This window comes from Ovis canadensis, chromosome 1 (assembly GCF_042477335.2).
Source record: "Ovis canadensis isolate MfBH-ARS-UI-01 breed Bighorn chromosome 1, ARS-UI_OviCan_v2, whole genome shotgun sequence".
In the NCBI taxonomy this organism is placed as follows: Eukaryota; Metazoa; Chordata; class Mammalia; order Artiodactyla; family Bovidae; genus Ovis; species Ovis canadensis.
The window spans coordinates 265,283,018-265,302,498 of record NC_091245.1 but is presented as its reverse complement, the minus strand read 5'-3'; the positions used below and the strand labels follow the sequence as shown (position 1 = coordinate 265,302,498).

The window sequence follows — 19,481 nt, the reverse complement described above, 5'->3', positions numbered from 1 at the left end:
GACTCTGTGCGACCTCATAGACGGCAGCCCACCAGGCTCCTCCATCCATGGGATTTTCCAGGCAAGAGTACTGGAGTGGGGTGCCATCGCCTTCTCCAAAGTGATGTGCATGGAACACTGAATACCACCTGTTAAAGGGTCAACACAGTCTGGTCCTTCACCATTGATTTTTTATATGCACAGATGACTTCATTTATTTATTTGATTTTGGCTGTGCTGGACTGTTGCTGTGCAGGCTTTCCTCTGGTTGCGGGGAGCGGGGCTGCCCTCCAGCTGTGCTGTGCAGTGGCTTCTCTTGTTGTGGGGCACGGGCTCTAGGGTGTCCAGGCTCAGTAGCTACAGCTTCCAGGCTCTAGAGCAGGGGCTCACTAGTTGTTGGCACATGGGCTTTGTTGCTCTGCGGCATGTGGAATCTTCCCAGACCAGGGATCAAACCTGCATCCCCTACGTTGACAAGTAGATTCTTTACCAGTGAGCCACCAAGAAAGCTCCACCATTGATCACTGATTACACGATATAGTCACAGCTTTATGTCATACAGCAAGCATAGCCTTGAAGCAGACACAAATCTTCACTAGTGAAATGTCCTGTTACCTGGATCAAACACCTCAAAAATTTTTGGCTGAGCTGAGTCAACTGTAAAAACATACATCTTTGTAAGAGGGAAGCAGGTTCTATGTGAGGTACCCCCAAATTTACCTGTTACCCCAGATGCCCTGACTTTTCCAAGCAGTTAGTCTTATCTAAAGTGGGGCCCATATCTCTGCCGTAATGTCACCCCAGGGAGGGCACCCCCCCCCCAGGGGGGCAGTGCCTACAGTCAGAGCTGAGCGGGGAAGAGTGTGACTTGGAGGCAGTCTCGAGCTGTGGACATCCAGCGAGTATAGAATCTGCCACCCCAGAGTACGTGCTTTGTAAATGGACACTCAGAAGTAGGAAAGCCAAGACCACAGACATCGAATTCAGCCTTTCTCTTATATGCAAAATGTCTTGATCCAACTAGAAGAGAGAAATAAAGGCTAATACGGTGGCCTTCTGTCTGATTACAGGCAATGCTAACCCAGTGTGTATAGTTCGGCTGAATGATCCTGTGCAGAAGTTCTCCAGCACCCTCGCAAGAAACACTACTGCCCTCACTTGGGAAGAAGAATTCACCTTGTGAGTACGGCTGGCTGTCATGGACTTGGGTTTCCATGGCCTCACCCACTCGATGCTGCCAATTCTGAAACCATCCCGTAGCACAAAAGGAGGGAAGAAAGGAAAGGAAGAGAGAAAGCGTGGCTTTAAGTCAGACATGGATTTCTTTTTGAAGGCAGCGCTTAAGTATCGGTTCACGCCTCACCTACTCCCATGCCCCGCTGTGACGAGAGATGTGTTGTTGGGCCTCCCACTTGCTTTAGAAACACACGCCATCCAGAGCAGAATGGAAGGAAACTTCTGATTGATAGTGATAGCTTACCGTGAACAATGCTGGATTCATGATCTCCGAAGAAGATTTAGCTTCAGGACCATAGACCAGGCTTGATCACTCAAGAGCTTTTGTGCAGCAGAGTTTTATTAAAGTAAGAAAAGGGACAAGAGAAAGCTTCTGATATAGACATCAGAAGAGGGAAAAAGAATACCACACTTGCTAGTCTTATCAAAGCCTTATATACTTTTACCCACTCCTACAACATAAATCTTAAATTAACAAGATTAGAACTAACAATTTGAGAGGTCTTATCAGACCCACTCTTACAACATACATCTTACGATAACAAGATTAGTCAGAATGTTAAGAAGAAGAAACATGTCCTCGAGCAAGATACATTGTTGATATATAATCATTAGTACAGAACTTAAGGAAAAACATATCCTTGAGCAAGATGAGTTTGTGTCATCACTGGCTCTGGGCTTAAAGAAAATAACCTCTTATGTGACTAAGACAAAGCAATGTAGAAAAAAAACATGTTTGTCCTTTTCTCCTCCTTGAGGGCTCCAGACTCCTTTTCAACCCACCCAAGAATTAATTATTTCAATACCAAAATCTGACAAAGAGAATGGGAAAGGGGAAAAGTGTAGACTACTTATAAGTTATGATGTAGGAATTACATCATAATTATGATGTAAGAACTAATATTCTATTAGTTAATTAGTCTGATTCTATTATCAAATAGAATCCAGTCGCACATTAAGAATAATATACCAAGGACTTTCCTGGTGGTGCAGAGGGTAGGAGTCTTCCTGCAAATACAAGGACATGGGTTCATCTCTGGTCTGGGAAGATTCCATATGCCATGGGGCAGCTAAGCCTGTGAGCCACAACTACTGAGCCTCGCACTGTAACTACTGAATTAAAAAAAAAAAAAAGAATAATCCACTGAGGCTGAGTTCATACCAAAAGTGCAAGTATGGTTTAATGTGAGATCTATTAATGAAATCCATTGTGTCACTAGATCAAAGGAGAACACAAAGTAATTATCTCTATATAGGCCCCAAAGATAGTCAGTGACATTTAATACCCATTTCTAATTTTTAACACTTAATTAGAATAAGATTTATGTTCCCTTTTTTTTCAAAAGATTAAAAAAAATTACATTAGTGATAAGTATTGGAAGCAATCCCACTAAGGTCAAGAGAAGGAGCCCCATTGTTTTGTTCTAGAAGTACTGATTAATGCAATTAGATAAAAAGAAACAGTAGGCAGGTAGTAGAGAGGAAGAGGCAAAACCAGTCTTTACTTGGAGATGATATGATTGCATATTTCATCTACTCAGGGTTTCCCTGGTGGCTCAGGCGGTAAAGAATCTGCCCGCCATGCAGGAGGCCAGGGTTTGATCCCACTTGTAAGGGGAAAAAGGTAGGGCCATGGTAGGGTCGGGAAGATCCCTGGAGAAGGAAATGGCAACCCACTTCAGTATTCTTGCCTGGGAAATCCCATGGGCAGAGGAACCTGGCAGGCTACAGTCCATGGGGTCACAAAGAATTGGACACAACTGAGCAACTAACACGCACAGACTGCTCAAGAAAATCAATTGAAACTATTAGAACTAATGGATGTAGGATAGAAACAATAATACAAAAATTAATATAAATTATATTTTGGTAAAGTAGCTGACTATAAAAATATAGAAATCACTTTCTGGTGTTAAATAGTAAATAATTAGAAAAGTAATGGAAGAAGGTGTCCCAAGCATAATATAAAGGGGTTTTTATAAATTATTAATACAAATATGAGATTCTCATAGAAAATTGGGCAAAATATCTCAACTAGAAATAAAAAAGTAAGAATTATAGATAGCTAGAAACATCTGAAAACATATTCAATCTCAGAAATAGCTAAAGTAATGCAAACTTAAGCAAAGATTATTTTTCCCCTTACAAGTGGGTAGAGAAAAACTAAAAGTGGCCAGTGGATATAGATATTGGAATAATTATTCTGAAAGTCATCAATATATATAAAAAACAAAATCGTTTATGTGCATATACCTTTTGATTGGCAATTGCTCTTTTTCTAAGGAAATAATCACACATGTGTGCAAAGATATACATATGAGGATGTTGTTCTCAGCTTGTTTATAATTATGAAATATTGGAGGCAAACCATTATTAAGGCTTGGTCATTAAGGAGTTGGCTGAATAAAATCTCATAGGGCCAGATACTGGAGTACTAGATGCCTATGAAAAAGGATGTTGCTCTACAGCTATTGACATGGGAAGATGTCCATGAAATCTTCAGTGAAAACACTATATTATAAAGGAGTGGGGAGGTATATTATGTTCTGAATAGTTATACAGCTCGACCTTTTAATACAGGAACTACTCACTACATGTAGCTCTTTAAATTTCAATGAATTAAAATTAACAAAATGAAACCCAGTTCCTCAGTTTACGCTGGCCACATTTAAAGTTCTCAATAGCTGGGATTCCCTGGTGGTCCAGTGGTTAAGAATTTGCCTCGCAATGCAAGGGAACACAGGTTCGATCCCTGGTCCAGGAAAATTCCACCTTCCATAGAGCTGCTTAGGCATGAGCCACAACTACTGAGCCTGTGTGCCTGAGCCCATGTGCCTGGAACCCATGCTCTGCAACAAGAGAGGCCACTGCAATGGGAAGTCTGCTCACCACAACAAAGAGTAGCCTCCGCTGTTTGCAACTAGAGAAAGTCCGTGCGCAACAATGAAGACCCAGTGCAACCAAAAGTAAAATAAATGTCTCAATAGCCAAATGTAGCTGGTGGCCACCAAATTCGATGGCAGTTCTACAGAACCTTTCCATCATCATTCATTAAGTCCCATTGGCTAATCCTAGAAATGTCCACGTGGGCTCAGTCGCTAAGTCATGTCTTATTCTGCAACCCCATGGACTGTAGCCCACCAGGCTCTGTGCATGGGATTTTCCAGGCAAGAATGCTGGAGTGGGTTGCCATTTCCTACTGCAGGGAATATGCCCTGCCCAGGGACTGAACCTGCATCTCCTGCATTGGCAAGCGAATTCTTTACCACCGAGTCACCTGGGAATCCTAATACCAAATATTAACTATTTCTGGATAGTGAAGTTGCTGATAATCTTTGTATTTATTTGGCTTATATGTCCCTGTAGTTTCTTGAATATTGATGGTGACTTGCATTCCTTTCTGTCAAATCAGAAAAAAAATACTATTTCAAGAAAATAGTAAAGCATTTTTAAGGACTCACAGCCCTTCTTTCCACAGTGAGTTGAATGCCAAGTCGAGGGAGTTGCACCTGCAGATTTCAGATGATGGGCAGTCCTCAGAAGGTGGGTGTTCAGCAGACAGAAGGAGGCCTGCTCTCTGGGAGGGTCATACAGCAGCCCTGACCAGGGCCTTGGGGCAGGGAGGGTGGGAGATTCAGCAGAAGGACTGGCCATGCCCACTAAGCCACTCCAGGTCTTCCCAAGGGAATGTTTAGTCAAAAGTCCATTCCAATTATTGCTGCTGTTGCTAAGTCACCAAGTCCTGTCCCACTCTTTGTGACCCCATGGACCGCAGCACACCAGGCTCCTCTGTCCTCCACTATCCCCTGGAGTTTGCTCAAACTCATGTCCCTCAAGTCAATGATGACCTCCCACCATCTCATCCTCTGTCGCCCCTTTATCCTCCTGCTCTCACTCTTCCCCAACATCAGGGTCTTTTCCAGTGAGTCAGCTCTTTCCATCAGGTGGCCTGATGGAAATCCTAAAGAGTTCCTTTAGGGTTGATTGGTTTGATCTCCTTGCAGTCCAAGGGACTCTCAAGAGTCTTCTCCAGCACCACAGTTCGAAAGCACGAATTTTTCAGTGCTTAGCTTTCCTTATGGTCTGACTCTCATATCCATACATGACTACTGGAAAAACCATAGCTTTGACTGTATGGACCTTTGTCAGCAGTTACTCTCGTTATTAGCAAGGTCAAACATTCTGAGAAAGAGTATATTCAACTGGTTCTTTTCATTTTTTAAAACAAATATCCAAAATCTTTTATTCAACAATTTTTGGCTTGAGAAGCAGTTCTCAGCCTTCTTGGGCTTAATAAACCTTCTTTCTTAAAATTTTATCTCAGTTTTTAATTGTGGTAAAACATATATAAATGTTACCATCTTAACCATCTTTGAGTATAAAGTTCAGTAGCATCAAGTGCATTCACATGGTTGTACAGCCATCACCACCATCCACCTCCAAAATTCATCTTTGTTGCGGTTCATTCACTCAGTCTTGTCCAACTGTTTGCGACCCCATGGACTGCAGCACACCAGGCTTCCCTGTCCTTCAGCATCTCCCAGAGTTTGCTCAAACTCATGTCCATTGAGTCAGTGATACCATCCAATCATCTCATCCTCCGTCGCCCCCTTCTCCTCCTGTGCTCAGTCTTTCCCCACATCAGGGTCTCTTCCAGTGAGTCCACTCTTTGCGTCAGGTGGCCAAAGTATTGGAGCCTCAGCTTCAATATCAGTCCTTCATCTTACAAAACTTACACTCACTCCCCATGCCTCTCCCGTAGCCTCTGGCACGCACTCTTCTGCTTTCTGTCCCCATGAATTACAACTGGCTTTTCCTTGTAAAAGAAGCCCCGGCAGCTTCAGCTGAGCACATGCTTTGAAGCAAAGTGTTAGCTGGCTCAGTGGTGTCCGAGTCTTTGTGACCCCCTGGACTGTAGCCCTCCAGACTCCTCTGTCCATTGAATTCTCCAGGTGGGAATATTGGAGTGGGTTGCCTTTTCCTTCTGCAAAATTGGGCACATGTTTTAGATATAAGAAAACAATAATCAGAGGTAAAACTCCCTAGACTGAGCGTGGACCTGTGTGCATGTGTGTAAATCCATAGTTTCAGTATTTATTAGGTTTCTTAAAATCTTGATGAACAAAATGGGGAGGTGACCCTTGCCTGGCTAATTAAGCTGTGAAACTAAGCCATCTGTTTATCTCCTAAAGTTACCAAGATATAGGAAAAAGCAATTCAAGCTCCCTAGTTAATTAGCCATAATTTTGAGGCAGTTTCCTCAGCTCTGTAGTCTGGAGATAACTGGGATGCTCCTGAGATAAGAACTAACATTCCAAGAGAGGGTGTGTGGTCTGAACGCAGGGTGGAGCTGCTGTTTGCTAATCCATGCCCAGGGCACCTCCCCTGCTGGCCATGTGGGAATTCCATTCCAGTCCAGCCTGATGGGATTTGTGAAATTTCTAACTTAAGTAAAAACAAAAAGCAGAACAAAGAGCAACCATATAACCTTTACTCGAACTCAGATATTTTTAACATTTTGCCCGTTTCCTTCATTGTTTGTGCTCATACATGGTGGTTGCTGTCAGTTGGTCTTTCTCTCTCGCCACACACACACATACACACACACTCATACACACACACACACTCACACACTCAGGGTAAACCATGTGCATTTAAGTATGGGACATCCTGGCCCTTGGCTCCTAAATTCTTTAGTATGTGCTTCCTAAGAAGAGGGGCATTCTCTTCTTTGTCCACAGTGTAGTTATCAGCTTCCTGAGTCACACTGATTCACTTTGTTAATCTACCGACCAGATTTTTCAGTTCCCGTCAGCCGATCCCCTAAGGTCCTTCCTAGCAGTATTTCCCAGTCCAGGACAGGATCACATACCGCCTCTGATCTTCATAACTCTGTAGCCCCCTTGGTTTGTGGCTTTTCCACAGCCCTCTTGTACCTTTTACAACGCTAACTTTTCTAAAATGTTCTGAAATGGGAGCGTTTCCCAGGGAGCAAGGCAGGAGGGTGGGGAGGGGGGAGGGGTGGGGGGCACGTCCAGGATTGCTTCTGGGTGCAGCTGCTCTGGGGCCATCCTGCTCCCGTGCAGACACCCATGGTTCTCCCCACTCATCCCCTATCTCTTTAGCTCTGTTGGCGATGACGACTGTCCCCTTGGATTTGTTCAAGAAGCAGCCTTCCGGGCCTCAGAGCTTTACGCTAACCAGCGGGGCCTCCTCGGGCAGCTCGGCGTTGGGTTCAGTTACTGCAGAGGTATGACATCCTCTATGAGGCCAACGTTCTGCTCCAGCCACTTGAGCAAAGGGACATCTTTTTGATGTCATGGTCTGAGCACAAGTTGAAAAAGAAATTTCCAGACATGAGGCAGAATGAGAGGAGAAGAGAATTTATTAGAGTGGGAGACACTGATAGAACAGCGGACAGGCTCAAGGAAGAGCCAACCCCTTTCGAGGACTATTGGCCAATTTTTACAGCCTCGAGACAGAGGAAATTCATGCTAGAATGGTGGTATTAAGTGATTGGTTAGGATGCTGTAGAGTGGGTAAAAGGGTGGGTATTTTACCTAATATGTCAGGGAACTGGCAGGTTTAGATCCAGAGGTTCATGGTAAACGGTTGCTGTGGGGCTTGGTTAATTCCGGAAATTTTTGTCCTGTGACCTCGGTGTAGGATGCCACAACTGTGACCACAATGTAGGGCTCCACGCCTGTGACCTCGGTGTAGGGTTCCATGCCTGTGACCTTGGTGTAGGGCTCCACACCTGTGACCTTGGTGTAGGACTGCACACCTGTGACCTTGGTGTAGGACTCCACACCTGTGACCGCGGTGTAGGCGCCACAATTTGTCTGTCAGACTCCTGCTCTCATTCACCTTGAAACAAGAAGCTCGTCCAAGAAGAGCTGATGTTTCCTCCCACACATTTCTAGACATGAGTGGGATGCTTCCTGCCCAGGGTTACATTGTGTCGTCTGCCTGACATAACTGCCTGTGATATCCTTTCACTCAGGCCTGACTCAGAAAGGGCCATCTTATTTTGTTTGGTTCTCCATCCTGTGTTCCCGTCTTTACAAGCTGAGTGGCTGGGTCTGAGCCTGGGTCTCATCCTCCCATGTCACTTCTGGGAAAATCAGAATTCTTACCCATTAATTATGGTACTAAGTGACAGGTAAAGATATCAGAGGTTATTGCAAAGGCAGGCAGTATGCCATGGCGAGGTGTCCGTCGGCAAGGACTACAAGCAGGTAACCAGCCTTCTCTGCAGTTTTCTTACATAGAACCCGGTGAGGGAAAAGCCTGGCAAATGCCTACACCTGCTCCTGCTGCAAAGATAGAGAAAGACCGCACTGTGCTGCCATGTGGGACCGTGGTTACTACTGTCACTGCCGTGAAGACCAAGCCTCGCTTCGACGCAGGGAGGGCGTCCCCGCTGGGCTCTGGTGAGGCTCCTCCCCACAGAAAGTCTGCAGTCGCGCTTCCCCGGTAAATGTCTTGCACCTATAAACTGCAGAGCACCGCAGGCCGCAGGATCATTCGTGAGAAAAATCTCCTGGCACAGGAAGAATGGTGACTGGCAAGGCTTCTGCATAGCTTTTTTTCTTTTAAGACAATTATCTTTCTATCTTTTCAGACGCAGGACAAGACAAAGCAAGGTTCAACCCTGCAGTGTATTCTGATACCAAAGTCAAGATACTAGATGAAATATCTCATTAAATTAAGTACGCCATGACATTTACATGGGGCAGCACTTTATCTTAAAACTTTAGATGTGAGTGGCCAGTGTGTAGTCTCATGTTAAAATGTTCATTCGGAGGCTTGATGCATAGTGGTTTCGGATCTAGCCAAATTCTGTACCTGTCCCCACATCCACTGCCTTGGAGACAACTTCTGTAGAAGTGTATGATTTATTATTACTTTTTAATTTGTACTGTGTTCCTGCCTATACAGAAGTATTATCATGCCAGAATAAATCACTTGGCTCAGTTCTTGAATGAAAATCAGAACGTGAAATTTTGGCTTAATTCAAAGGTTTCTGAAATTTAAACCTAGGTTTCCAATGCCCCTTTGGGGGCATTCCTCCCCTCCCCCACAAAAAGAATAAGAGTGTGTTAAAAATATTTTAAGGTTTTCCTCTTACCTTTTCCAGCTGCATGAATATTTGGTTAGTAATAGATTTTTTAAGTTTATTTATTTTTTAATTGAAGGGTAATTGCTTTACAGAATTGTGTTGGTTTCTGTCAAACATCAACATGAATCAGCCATAGATACACACATGTCCCCTTGCTCTTGAACCTCCCTCCCACCTCCCTCCCCATCCCACCCCTCTAGGTTGTTATAGTTAGTTATATTTACGTATTTGGCTGTGCTGGGTCTTAGTTGTGGCACGGGGAATCTTTTGTTGTGGCATGTGGCATCTAGTTCCCTAACCAAGGCTCGATCCAGGGCCTCCTGCTTTGGGAGTGTAGAGCCTTAGCCGTTAGACCACCAGGGAAGCCCCCCAGGCTGCTTGAAGTAGAGCTGAAATGAGACATGATTTCACTTTCTGGTGACTGCAGAGTCAGACAGCTTTCGAAGGGCCGCTATAACCAGGATTTCTCCCGGCAGAGTCTCCCCTGAGGACACCTGTCAAGGTGAAGGTCATTGAGAAGGACATCTCGGTCCAGGCCATCTCCTGCCACGGTGCCCCCGTCAGCAAAACATTCTCTTCCTCAGACACAGGTAACGTGAGACCACTCGAGATGGTCCCCAGTCGGCTCCTTCAGGCTCTGCTTGCGAGCTCTCATCTGGTGAGAAGATGCATTTCCTTGTTAGAGTTTGGGGAAGAGTTGTTTTTTTCAAGGATAAGTGAGGAGCCAGAAGAGCACGAGGGAAGTGGAAGTCAGTGGAAGACTGAGAGTGCCATTGGCATCCCTGCCCTAAGTTTTAGGGAGCTTGGACAGAAGAAGCAGAAAACCCAGCTCATGCCTCACTACGAAAAATTTATGACTGTTATTTTCCCCCTTGTTCAATGTGCCAGTTACCTGGATATCATAAAATAAGCAGGATTCAGGGATGTAACTGTAAGGACTTCTTTATTTTTTGTCTCTGGAAACCTCTGTAATAAGGTGGCATAAGTCACTCAGTCATGTCCGACTCTTTGCAACCCCCTGGACTGTAGCCCACCACGCTCCTCTGTCCATGGGGATTCTCCAGACAAGAATACTGGAGTGGGTTGCCATGCCCTCCTCCAGGGGATCTTCCTGACCAGGGATGGAACGTGGGTCTCTTACATCTCCTGCATTGGCAGGTGGGTTCTTTATCACTAACGCCACCTGGGAAGCCCCTGTAACTGGGTTAGTGTCCCCAGAACTCGGGATGCAGGTTCTCACTTCCTGATCGCTTGTGTCACTGCCATTGGGGTTAAATTTCCTGCCTTTGATCATCACACGTGACCAGCACTTTGAGAAGGATGGAGCAGGCAGCTTCTCTCCAGCTCGTCCACCAGCCCCTGTCCACTGAGTCCTGTTTTTCTTTCCTTGTTAAGGTTGCAGATGGGATGGGAGGGGTGGGCAGAGGGCAGGCAGCACTCCTTTGGTGGGTGCTGTCTTGGGATGGCCGTGTGTTCTCAGAGCCTAGCAGGAGTGGAAAACTGCCTCTTCCCCATGGGAGTTTCCCTGGCTCTATGGGAGCTGCAGGGTACCCCCCCCCCCACCCCAACAACAACTGCAGAATCCTCGGCAGAAGCAATACCCCTTCTTTGGCTGCTCCCGAGAGTCCTTGCTCAGCTCTGCCTTGTAGCATGGGGGCACCTTCACCCTGAGCGGGGTGTCTCTGCTGTGGTTCCCTCGCTGGCCTAAGGGTGGTATCCCCAGCCCGCTCTGTGCAGCCAGGGACCCTGGAAGCTTTCTCAAGCATAGCTGACACCCGGATGGGCTCTCTGAGGATGGACGGAAGCTCTGGGCTCGGTGCCGCCACCCCTGTCCTGAGACTTGGGACTGACAGCGCAGCCATCTCCTGGGAGCCCTCGCCATGTTCCACTCTTCCCCTGGGGTGGGGGGTCGGGGGGCGGTCAGTGGCCACATAGGTCTCCACCGCTTGGTCCTTCATGACTGCATGGAAGTGGAGCATCTGTGGTCCACAGACTGAGGCCAAACTGAGAAAAAGTTCCTGTTGACATCCTGCCCCTTCACCCCATGTCCTTTTAATTGCCCCACAGCAGCGATTACCTGTGAGGCCCAGCAGCATCTCTGAGTGAGAGAGACCTGGCCGGGGAGCGGGGTGGTCCCAGCCCTGCCGCCCACCTGGCTGCCTCCTGTCTTCTCCATTCCTCAAATGGAGACTGAAAAAGCAGCCCCTGGCTGAGACTTGGGGGGATTTACCTGAAATAACACACACTGAGCTCTTTGCAGGGCTTGGGTCTGAGTAAAGCGTTCCCTGGACGTTGGCCGGGGTGCAGGCTAATCCTGGGGAGGAGCAGCCTCTGTGAACGGTCCCTCGACACCGTGAACAATAGCTTGTGTGTCCAAACCTCTTGGGAGGGCCAGGGAGTAGCTGCACTGCCCTTCAGAGTTCACATCGCCCCAAAGCTCCGAGGTTCCTGTTTCCTTACCTACCTCAGTTATCACCCCTACTCAGGCATCACTTCCATGCATTGAAATGCATGATGTGAGGGCCTCCCTGGTGGCTCAGTGGTAAAGAATCCCCCTGCCAATCAGGAGATGCCGGTTCGATCCCTGATCTTGGAAGATCCCATAGGCTGCAGAGCAGCTAAGCCTGTGTGTGCCCTGCAGCTACAGAGCCTATGCTGGAGGCTAGCCTCCACTTGCCACACCTGGAGAAAAGCCCAAGCAGCAGCAAAGCCAAAAATAAATAAACAAAATTATCGTTATTTTTTAGGTACATGATGTGGAGCGTACACCTTGGTGAGTGTATGTAAGCACAGAGCCTCAGCTGTAGATCAGGAACATTGCCTGTCCTGCGCATGAAGTTTCCCCAGAACCTGCCATGCCCACTGTAAAAAAAGTTATTTATAAATTTTTAAATTATTATTTATTTGATTGACACACTGGGTCTTCGTTGCTACGCACGGGCTTTCTGTAGTTGCATTGCACAGGCTTCTTATTGCCGTGGCTTCTCTTGGTGCAGAGTACGGGCTCTAGAATCTGGGCTCAATAGTTGTGGCACACAAGCTCAGTTGGCCCAAGGCATGTGGAATCTTCCCGGACCAAGGATCAAACTGATGTCCCCTGCCTTCACAGGCAGCTTCTTATCCACTGGACCACATTCAGGGGTGAAGTCCCCTGTGCGCACTCTTACCTCCAGCCTTGCTTACCCACTTCTGAGACAGTGTGGAGTATTTGTGACAGGCCAGCTGCCCACAAAGCCCAAGCTAGTCACTCTCTGGCCCTTTACAGAAAATGTTTGCCAACCCCTCCTTAACGACCAGATCTGTTGTCCAGTCTTTGAAGTTCCTGTCGAAGTTCCAGGTTTTGCTAATGTGCCCGACCCTGCTCTTCCCCCGGCAGAGCTGCTGGTGCTGAACGGGGCCGACCCGGTGGCCGAAGTCGCCATCCGACAGCTCAGTGAGTCCTCGAAGCTGAAGCTCAAGTCCCCGAGGAAGAAGAGCACGATCATCATATCCGGGGTCTCCAAGGTGAGCCTCTCCTCCTCCCACGCCCGCCCCGCCCCGCCCCGCCCTCCACTTAACTCCAGAAAGTTCCACCCCCCGGAATGTCAGGTTGCCTGTGGGCTTGCTAGGTGGCTTCAGTCGTGTCTGACTCCTTGCACCCCCATGAACTGTAGCCCGCCAGGCTCCTCTCTCCTTGGCATTCTCCAGGGAAGAATACTGGAGTGGGTTGCATGTCCTCCTCCAGGCGATCTTCCTAATCCAGGGATCAAACCTGCATCTCTCAGGTCTCCTGCGTTGCAGGCAGGTTCTTTACCACTGAGCCACCCGGGAAATGTCAGATTGTGTTCCCCCAACAAGGGATTACTTGTGGCATTTTTGTTTACGCAGCTTATCCTGTTGAGGAAGGAACTTGACAGTTTCTGACCTGGGATGCTTTGGGTGTTGAGAGGTTGGTGAATCATTTGAAGAAAAATTACTGAAAGAGAAAGACCGAAATGAGGTCAGCTCCCCTTCGGGACAGGACCTCCACCCCCATCACCGAGCTGTCTTGGGGAACTTTCACTTTACACATGACTCATTTCCAAATGCTTCCTTTTGCAATGAATGTTTATGCCTCCTGCAGTCAGAGAAATGAAGCTTGTTTTAAAACACACCCCCGTCCCCATGCCTTCCTTGTGCTGCTCTGTGACCTTAGTCCAGAGCGGATGGCAGGCTCGAGGCATCCCATGTGGACATCCCCTGGCAGGCCAGGCTACGGGAGAGGCCAGCCCCTCTGGGCAAGGGCCCAGGTGACAGTCCCTTACTCTTTTTAACCTTTCAGAATGAGCAAAGAAAATGTGAGTGATGGAGAGGCAGGTGGGAAATTTAGTAGTTGGAAGGGGACAAGGAGGAAGATGAATTTTTGGACACGGCAGGTGGCTTGATTTCTTGAGGGCATAAGAGGGTGGCCAAGAGGGCATGCTGAGAACTGAGCCCCTGGCTCTTGGGAAAGGGGCCATAACAGGTCCTGGGAGGTGCTAGGGGCGAGTCACCAATGTGGCAATTATACCCAGGGTGTGGGTGGCCTTGGAAACCATCTTCCAAGAGCCAGGTGATGCCTCTGGGTTTCCTGCATGCACTTCCAGAAGCAGCCAGGAGGGGGCGATAGCATCTCTGGAAGCACCTGGCTCAGTTCAGTAGTTGGGTTTTCTTTAGGATTAATAAATAAGTGAATGTACTTCCCTGGTGGCCCAGTGGTTAGGACTCCGAGTTTCCACTGCAGGGGGCAAGGGTTCCATCCCCGGGGCAGTGGTTCCATCCCCGGGGCAGGGAACTGAGATCCCACATGCCAAGCGGTATGACCAAAAGCAAAACTATACCAACCTAAAAACCAAAAAATAAGAATGAGGGTCGAAGTGTTAGTCGCTCAGTCGTGTCTGACCCTCTGTGACCCCATGGACTGTAGCCTTCCAGGGTCCTCTGTCCATGGGATTCTCCAGGCAAGAATACTGGAGTGGGTTGCCATTTCTTCCTCTAGAGGATGTTTGCAACCCAGGGATTGAACTCACATCTCCATCACCGGCAGGCGGATTCTTTACTGCTGAGCCACCAAGAAAGCCCCATTTTTTTTTACTGAAGGTCAAATTGTCCCAGATTAAATCAGTGGGCATTTCTGACTTGGGTCAGAAAAGGCAGTTGTCAGCGGTCACTAAACAAACTGTGTGCCATCTGCACCCAGACAGGGTACTCTTTCCCAGATTCCCCCAGCCTGGCACTTCAGGCTGACCCTCTGCCTTGGGAGACCTGTGTCCACTGATTCTCAGTTTCCTAAGCTGTCTCCTTGGAGGGCCGGGCACCTTCGGACGCTGAAACCACCCCCACGGCTGTGTGTGTGGGGCTGCCAAGGCTTCCCCAGCTCACTGCTCCTCCCGAGTATCCTGGCATCTTCCTCACCCTGACTTTGTCTCTTATCCCCGGACAGACCTCACTATCTCAGGACAGTGACGCAGCCCTGATGCTGGACTACGCAGCCTCCATGGATGGTGCCCACCAAGAGGATGCCCCCCAGGACCAGCCGGAGAGGGCTGTGACCTCTGCCCCACCCGAGGAGGAGGCCCCAGTGGGGACCCTACCGGTCCTGGAGCCCCAGGAGATAGAACTAGACTCCTGGGACTTGGAGAAGGAGCCACCGGCTGGGGCGTGGGGTGGCCAGGCCCTGCAGGACCCCGAGGGGGACGAGTTGTCTGAGAGCTCCCTGAGTGTGTCGGAGTTGGAGCCAGCCGCTGCCAAGAAGCATAAAGGTACCCGCCCCTCCCCACCCCTCCCTGCCCACCTCGGCCCTGCTCCCCACCACTCCCCTCCGCCAGTCCATGGCTTTGGTCTCCTGCTGGTTTCCAGACTGAAATTCGGTTCTCAGCCTCTGCTCTCTTTCCCTTCTCTCTACAAGGGCACCCTACCTTTGCACCCCCACGCCTACAAAAACACCTGCACTCAATGTTTGAGCCCCTTTCGAGCCCATGGGCAGGGCTGGGGGCACGTTCAGGACCCTTCTGAGTGTGAGCGGCCAGGTCATCTCTCTGTGTTCTTGGGGCCACTTGGTGTTCATGGCTAGAGGCACCCTGTTCTCTGTCTGTGCACCCTCCTCCTGGGGGTAGAACCATCCAGCGCATGGAGAGGGGCCTCCAGGAGCCACACACCACGATGGAGCCAAGGAGACCAGCTGGGCTGACTGGGGTCCCCTCAGCTGCACAGAAGAGCTCCTCGGCACTTGCATGCCTCTCAGACGCTTCCCTCCAACTGAAACCAAACCAGACCTCCCCACTCAGCCCTGACAGGACCCACGGGGAGAGAGCTCCCTAGAAAATTAGCCAATTAACTTAACACATGTGCGGAGGTGAGGTAATCACTGTATTAGAATAAGCGACTGTTTCGCATTAGCACTGAAACAGGGCTTTAAATCTGTACATTTCTTCAGTGTGCAGTTTAACCCAGACAGCGCTTTGGCACGATGGTGACCTGAAGATACTTGGCAAGAGAATTTAGCCCAGAGGTTCGGCCAGCTCTAGATGTGAGGCTTCAAGACTCGCTGAGTCTCAGCTCCCTCCTCTATGCACAGGGATGTACCTACTCAAGGTGGCCGCCTCCCCGAGAATCCCACCAGCCGGGCGGTAATAGGAGGTCCCGGTGCGGAGCATGGGACAGGAGAGCCGAGGCAGGGGCTGGGGCCAATCCGGGAGTCCTGGGTGCAGCTCGGTCCCGGCTCCTCGGCGAGGGTAGATATTAGGAATCTCACGGGTCGAGAACCGTGGTCAGGGGCTCTGCCTTCTGCTCCTTTGTTCTTGGTGCCATGGACCAGTGCAGTGATCCCTGCTTGGGGCAATCGTGTCCCCTCCCCAGGGGACGCCGGATGTAGCTGGAGAATTTCAATTGTCATAGCTGGGAGTTGGGGGCATTGCTGGCTTCAGCCAGGTCGAGGCCAGGGGTGCCGCTCATCACACCTCGGGGCACAGGACAGCCCCGGTATCCTTGGGATGGAGCTGGAGAGCCCTCCCCATTCGATTCCTGTCTCTCCCCCTTGACCCACTGCCGCAGATCAGATCGGGATAGATGGGGGAGGAGGCAGAAGTGAGAAGAGGAGGGGAGAGAAAGGAGAGGATTCCTGGGTGTGGTTCCAGACCCTGAGATGAAGATCAGACTCCATCTGCCCCTGCCCAGTGTTGAGACCTCATCCCCAGGGCCCGGTTGGGTGACCAGGAGTGGTGTGGGGAGCGGTGACCTGAGCACTGGCTCTGTGGTGGCTTCCTGGCTTCTGTTGTGGAAAAGGTGGCCTGGTTGTTGGTCCACAGCCCGGCATGCACCAGCCCCCGCCCCCTGCCCCCAGCCTCTTGGGGCCAGAGCCACCCAAGGGGGCTCACCTGGACCTAAGGCAGGCAGGTGGGCGCTGGGCAGTGGACACATGGGGAACAGGTGGGTGCGCCCCTTCTGTGCCCAACAGACCAGCAGCCGTCCGTCTGCTCTTCTCACGGAAGCTGACCCTGCCTCCCGCCCTCAGTCCATTCTGAAAGGCTGAGCCTCGCCAACCCAGGTGCATTTGGAGACCGCTGTTCCCTCCTCCCTCCCTCCCTCTGCCGGTCCTCCCAGGGAGTGCTCTCCCTGCGGTGTGTGTCCTTGCTGTGTCCTGGCCACCCTGCTTCTCTCCTGTGACCGGCGGGATGGGTGACATCCTCATTCCTGGGGACCTGGTGCCCGCAGATGTGCTGGCCCTGCACTCTGAGCTCCGGCGGGCGGCGCTGGGCTCGCAGGACGCACCTCACTCCTAGGGCTTCACAGACCCAGGATGTTTTAAAGGGACCCATTTGGTAGCGCTTAAGGAAAGTACTTTATATTCCAGTGTTATCTGAGAGATCTGTTGTCAGAACCTTAGATGATTCTGCGTTGCGCAGATAGTTTCTATCTTCCACCAAAACTGGTGACAAGGAGGCAGCTCTCCTTTTTAAACTAAAAACCAGTTTTCAGGTTCAGAACCACCTATGTCTCCTGGCATAGGAGGAAGTTAGCTTTCCGAGACCTGCCTGCCTGTTAGAATTCCCCTGGAATTCTGCTGATTGGAAATCTACTTACTGCGATGATGCAGCCAAGACAGGAAGTGCATTCCTCAAACTAGTTTTATTTTTAGCTTAACAAAGCCCTGGTGTGCTTATACCACGCTGCGAATGCGCTTAAGACAAACCAAACTTAGAAGTGGCTAAGATGGTACATTTTCTGTCTGTTTTACCACAAGTCAGAACAAAAGCGTTGGTGGAGACTTTGAAAAATATTCAAAAGTAAGACAAACCAACCAACGTCCTGCTCAGTAACGTCCTATGTTGTGTGATGTAAATGCTTCAAACTCTTACCGTCTCGCATTCTGATTTTGCTGTTGCAAACTTTTCTTTTCACTTCTTCCTTTTCTCCATCTCCTGCTCATCCCCTTTAACTTAAGAGGATCGCTATGCCAACCAGAGTTAATTGCCTACACAGTAAGTTATTTTTGTTTTATATATATATTTTTAATTAAGAATAGTCTTGCTATGAGGAAAGCAGATAATCCTAACTGAGCTGGAAGTTAAATAACCTCCCCACTTCCTTATTCCTCCCATCCCTTCCCAGTTTGACCTTCCCAGGATGCTAGTTTCCCCACCTTCCTCCTTCAAAGTGCCCTGGTCAGGTGGTAGAGGACCAGCATCTCAGGGAAAGATAGAACTGTGTTAGCTGATGTGACGACAGCACCTCGCCGAGAAATACAGACAGACCGGCTTCCATAACTGTCCTTGGTTCTAAAAGGTAGTCGTTCCTATGAATGGGCTGTCTATGGTTCCCCTTGAAATCTAAAGCTGTCCTTTAGGTAGCAAACTGCAACTTATAAGTTTACTTTTGGTCACTGTTCCCCTGTCTGTAAGATGTTGGGACACATTTTTCCATGAGTGATTTATGTCAGTTAAACTGTGGAAACAACCAGGAATAAAGTGGGGAGTATCTGCAACATTAAATAGAATAATTATTTTTAATTCCTTCATATATGAGTTTATGGTGTTTCTCGGGAGGGGGTGCCAGTGGTAAAGAATACACCTGTCAATACACCTGCCAATGTAGGAGACGCAGGTTCGATCCCTGGGAGAAGGGAATGGCAACCCACTCCAGTATTCTTGCCTGGGAAATCCCATGAACAGAGGAGCCTGGCAGGCTACAGTCCATAGGGTCGCAAAAGAGTTGGACACAACTGAGCAACTGAACAACGTGTTTATACTTGAGCCTTGTGTGTGTGTGTGTGTATATATATATATATATATATTTTTTTTATTAACCTTGCTGGTGGAAGAGGCAATGGCACCCCACTCCAGTACTCTTGCCTGGAAGATCCCATGGACGGAGGAGCCTGGGAGGCTGCCGTCCATGGGGTCCCGAAGAATCGGACACGACTGAGCGATTTCACTTTCACTTTTCACCTTCATGCATTGGAGAAGGAAATGGCAACCCACTCCAGTGTTCTTGCCTGGAGAATCCCAGGGACAGGAAGGAGCCTGGCGGGCTGCCATTTATGGGGTCTCACAGAGGCAGACATGACTGAAGCGACTTAGCAGCAGCAACCTGCTGGAACCAGGGAAAGATTTTTTTTTTTCTCTTCCTGGTGCCATCTAAGATTTTTGTTATTTGCCTTAAATTTCTTGTAACCCATTTTCACATTTGACCTTCAGGCATCTTTAAGATCGGGAGTGAGGTCTGAGCCGTGCTTCCTGCCCGTCAGGTGAATGAGGTGGGCTTGTTAAATCCGAACAGCCCCACTCCATTGCCCCATGGTTGTGAGTTCCCCCATCAGCAAAGAGTGACAGATTCTGGGGCCTGGGGAAAGTGTGACCTTCCAAACTAGAGTTCTTGTGTCATCAGGGTTCTCCAGGGAAACAGAATCTATTGGTTCTAGGTTTCAAGGATCTAGTTTGTGTGGGTGAGTCTGGAACCTGCAGGGCAGACAGGAGCTGATGCCGCAGTCTTGAGGCAGAATCTCTGCCCGGGGATCCTTCCTCTTTGTTCTCAGCTGATTGGATGAAGGCCATGCACGTCGCCTGGGGTATCTCCTAGGGCTCAGGCACAGATGGGAGACTTGGACCACACGGACAGGGGCTTCCCAGCAACACTCAGCTCAGTGCCG

At 49.0% G+C, this 19,481-nt stretch overlaps 1 protein-coding gene across 1 annotated transcript in view; it reads left to right on the top strand.

Annotated features, from left to right (window-relative positions):
• Window positions 1–19,481, top strand: part of C2CD2 (C2 calcium dependent domain containing 2) — a 63,758-nt gene that overhangs the window by 35,367 nt on the left and 8,910 nt on the right. The window contains exons 7-13 of the mRNA XM_069581540.1: window positions 1,050–1,158; window positions 4,694–4,758; window positions 7,341–7,465; window positions 8,474–8,648; window positions 9,814–9,927; window positions 12,714–12,841; window positions 14,778–15,096. Coding sequence (XP_069437641.1) covers window positions 1,050–1,158; window positions 4,694–4,758; window positions 7,341–7,465; window positions 8,474–8,648; window positions 9,814–9,927; window positions 12,714–12,841; window positions 14,778–15,096 — 1,035 coding nt within the window. The remainder of the gene's footprint in view (window positions 1–1,049; window positions 1,159–4,693; window positions 4,759–7,340; window positions 7,466–8,473; window positions 8,649–9,813; window positions 9,928–12,713; window positions 12,842–14,777; window positions 15,097–19,481) is intronic.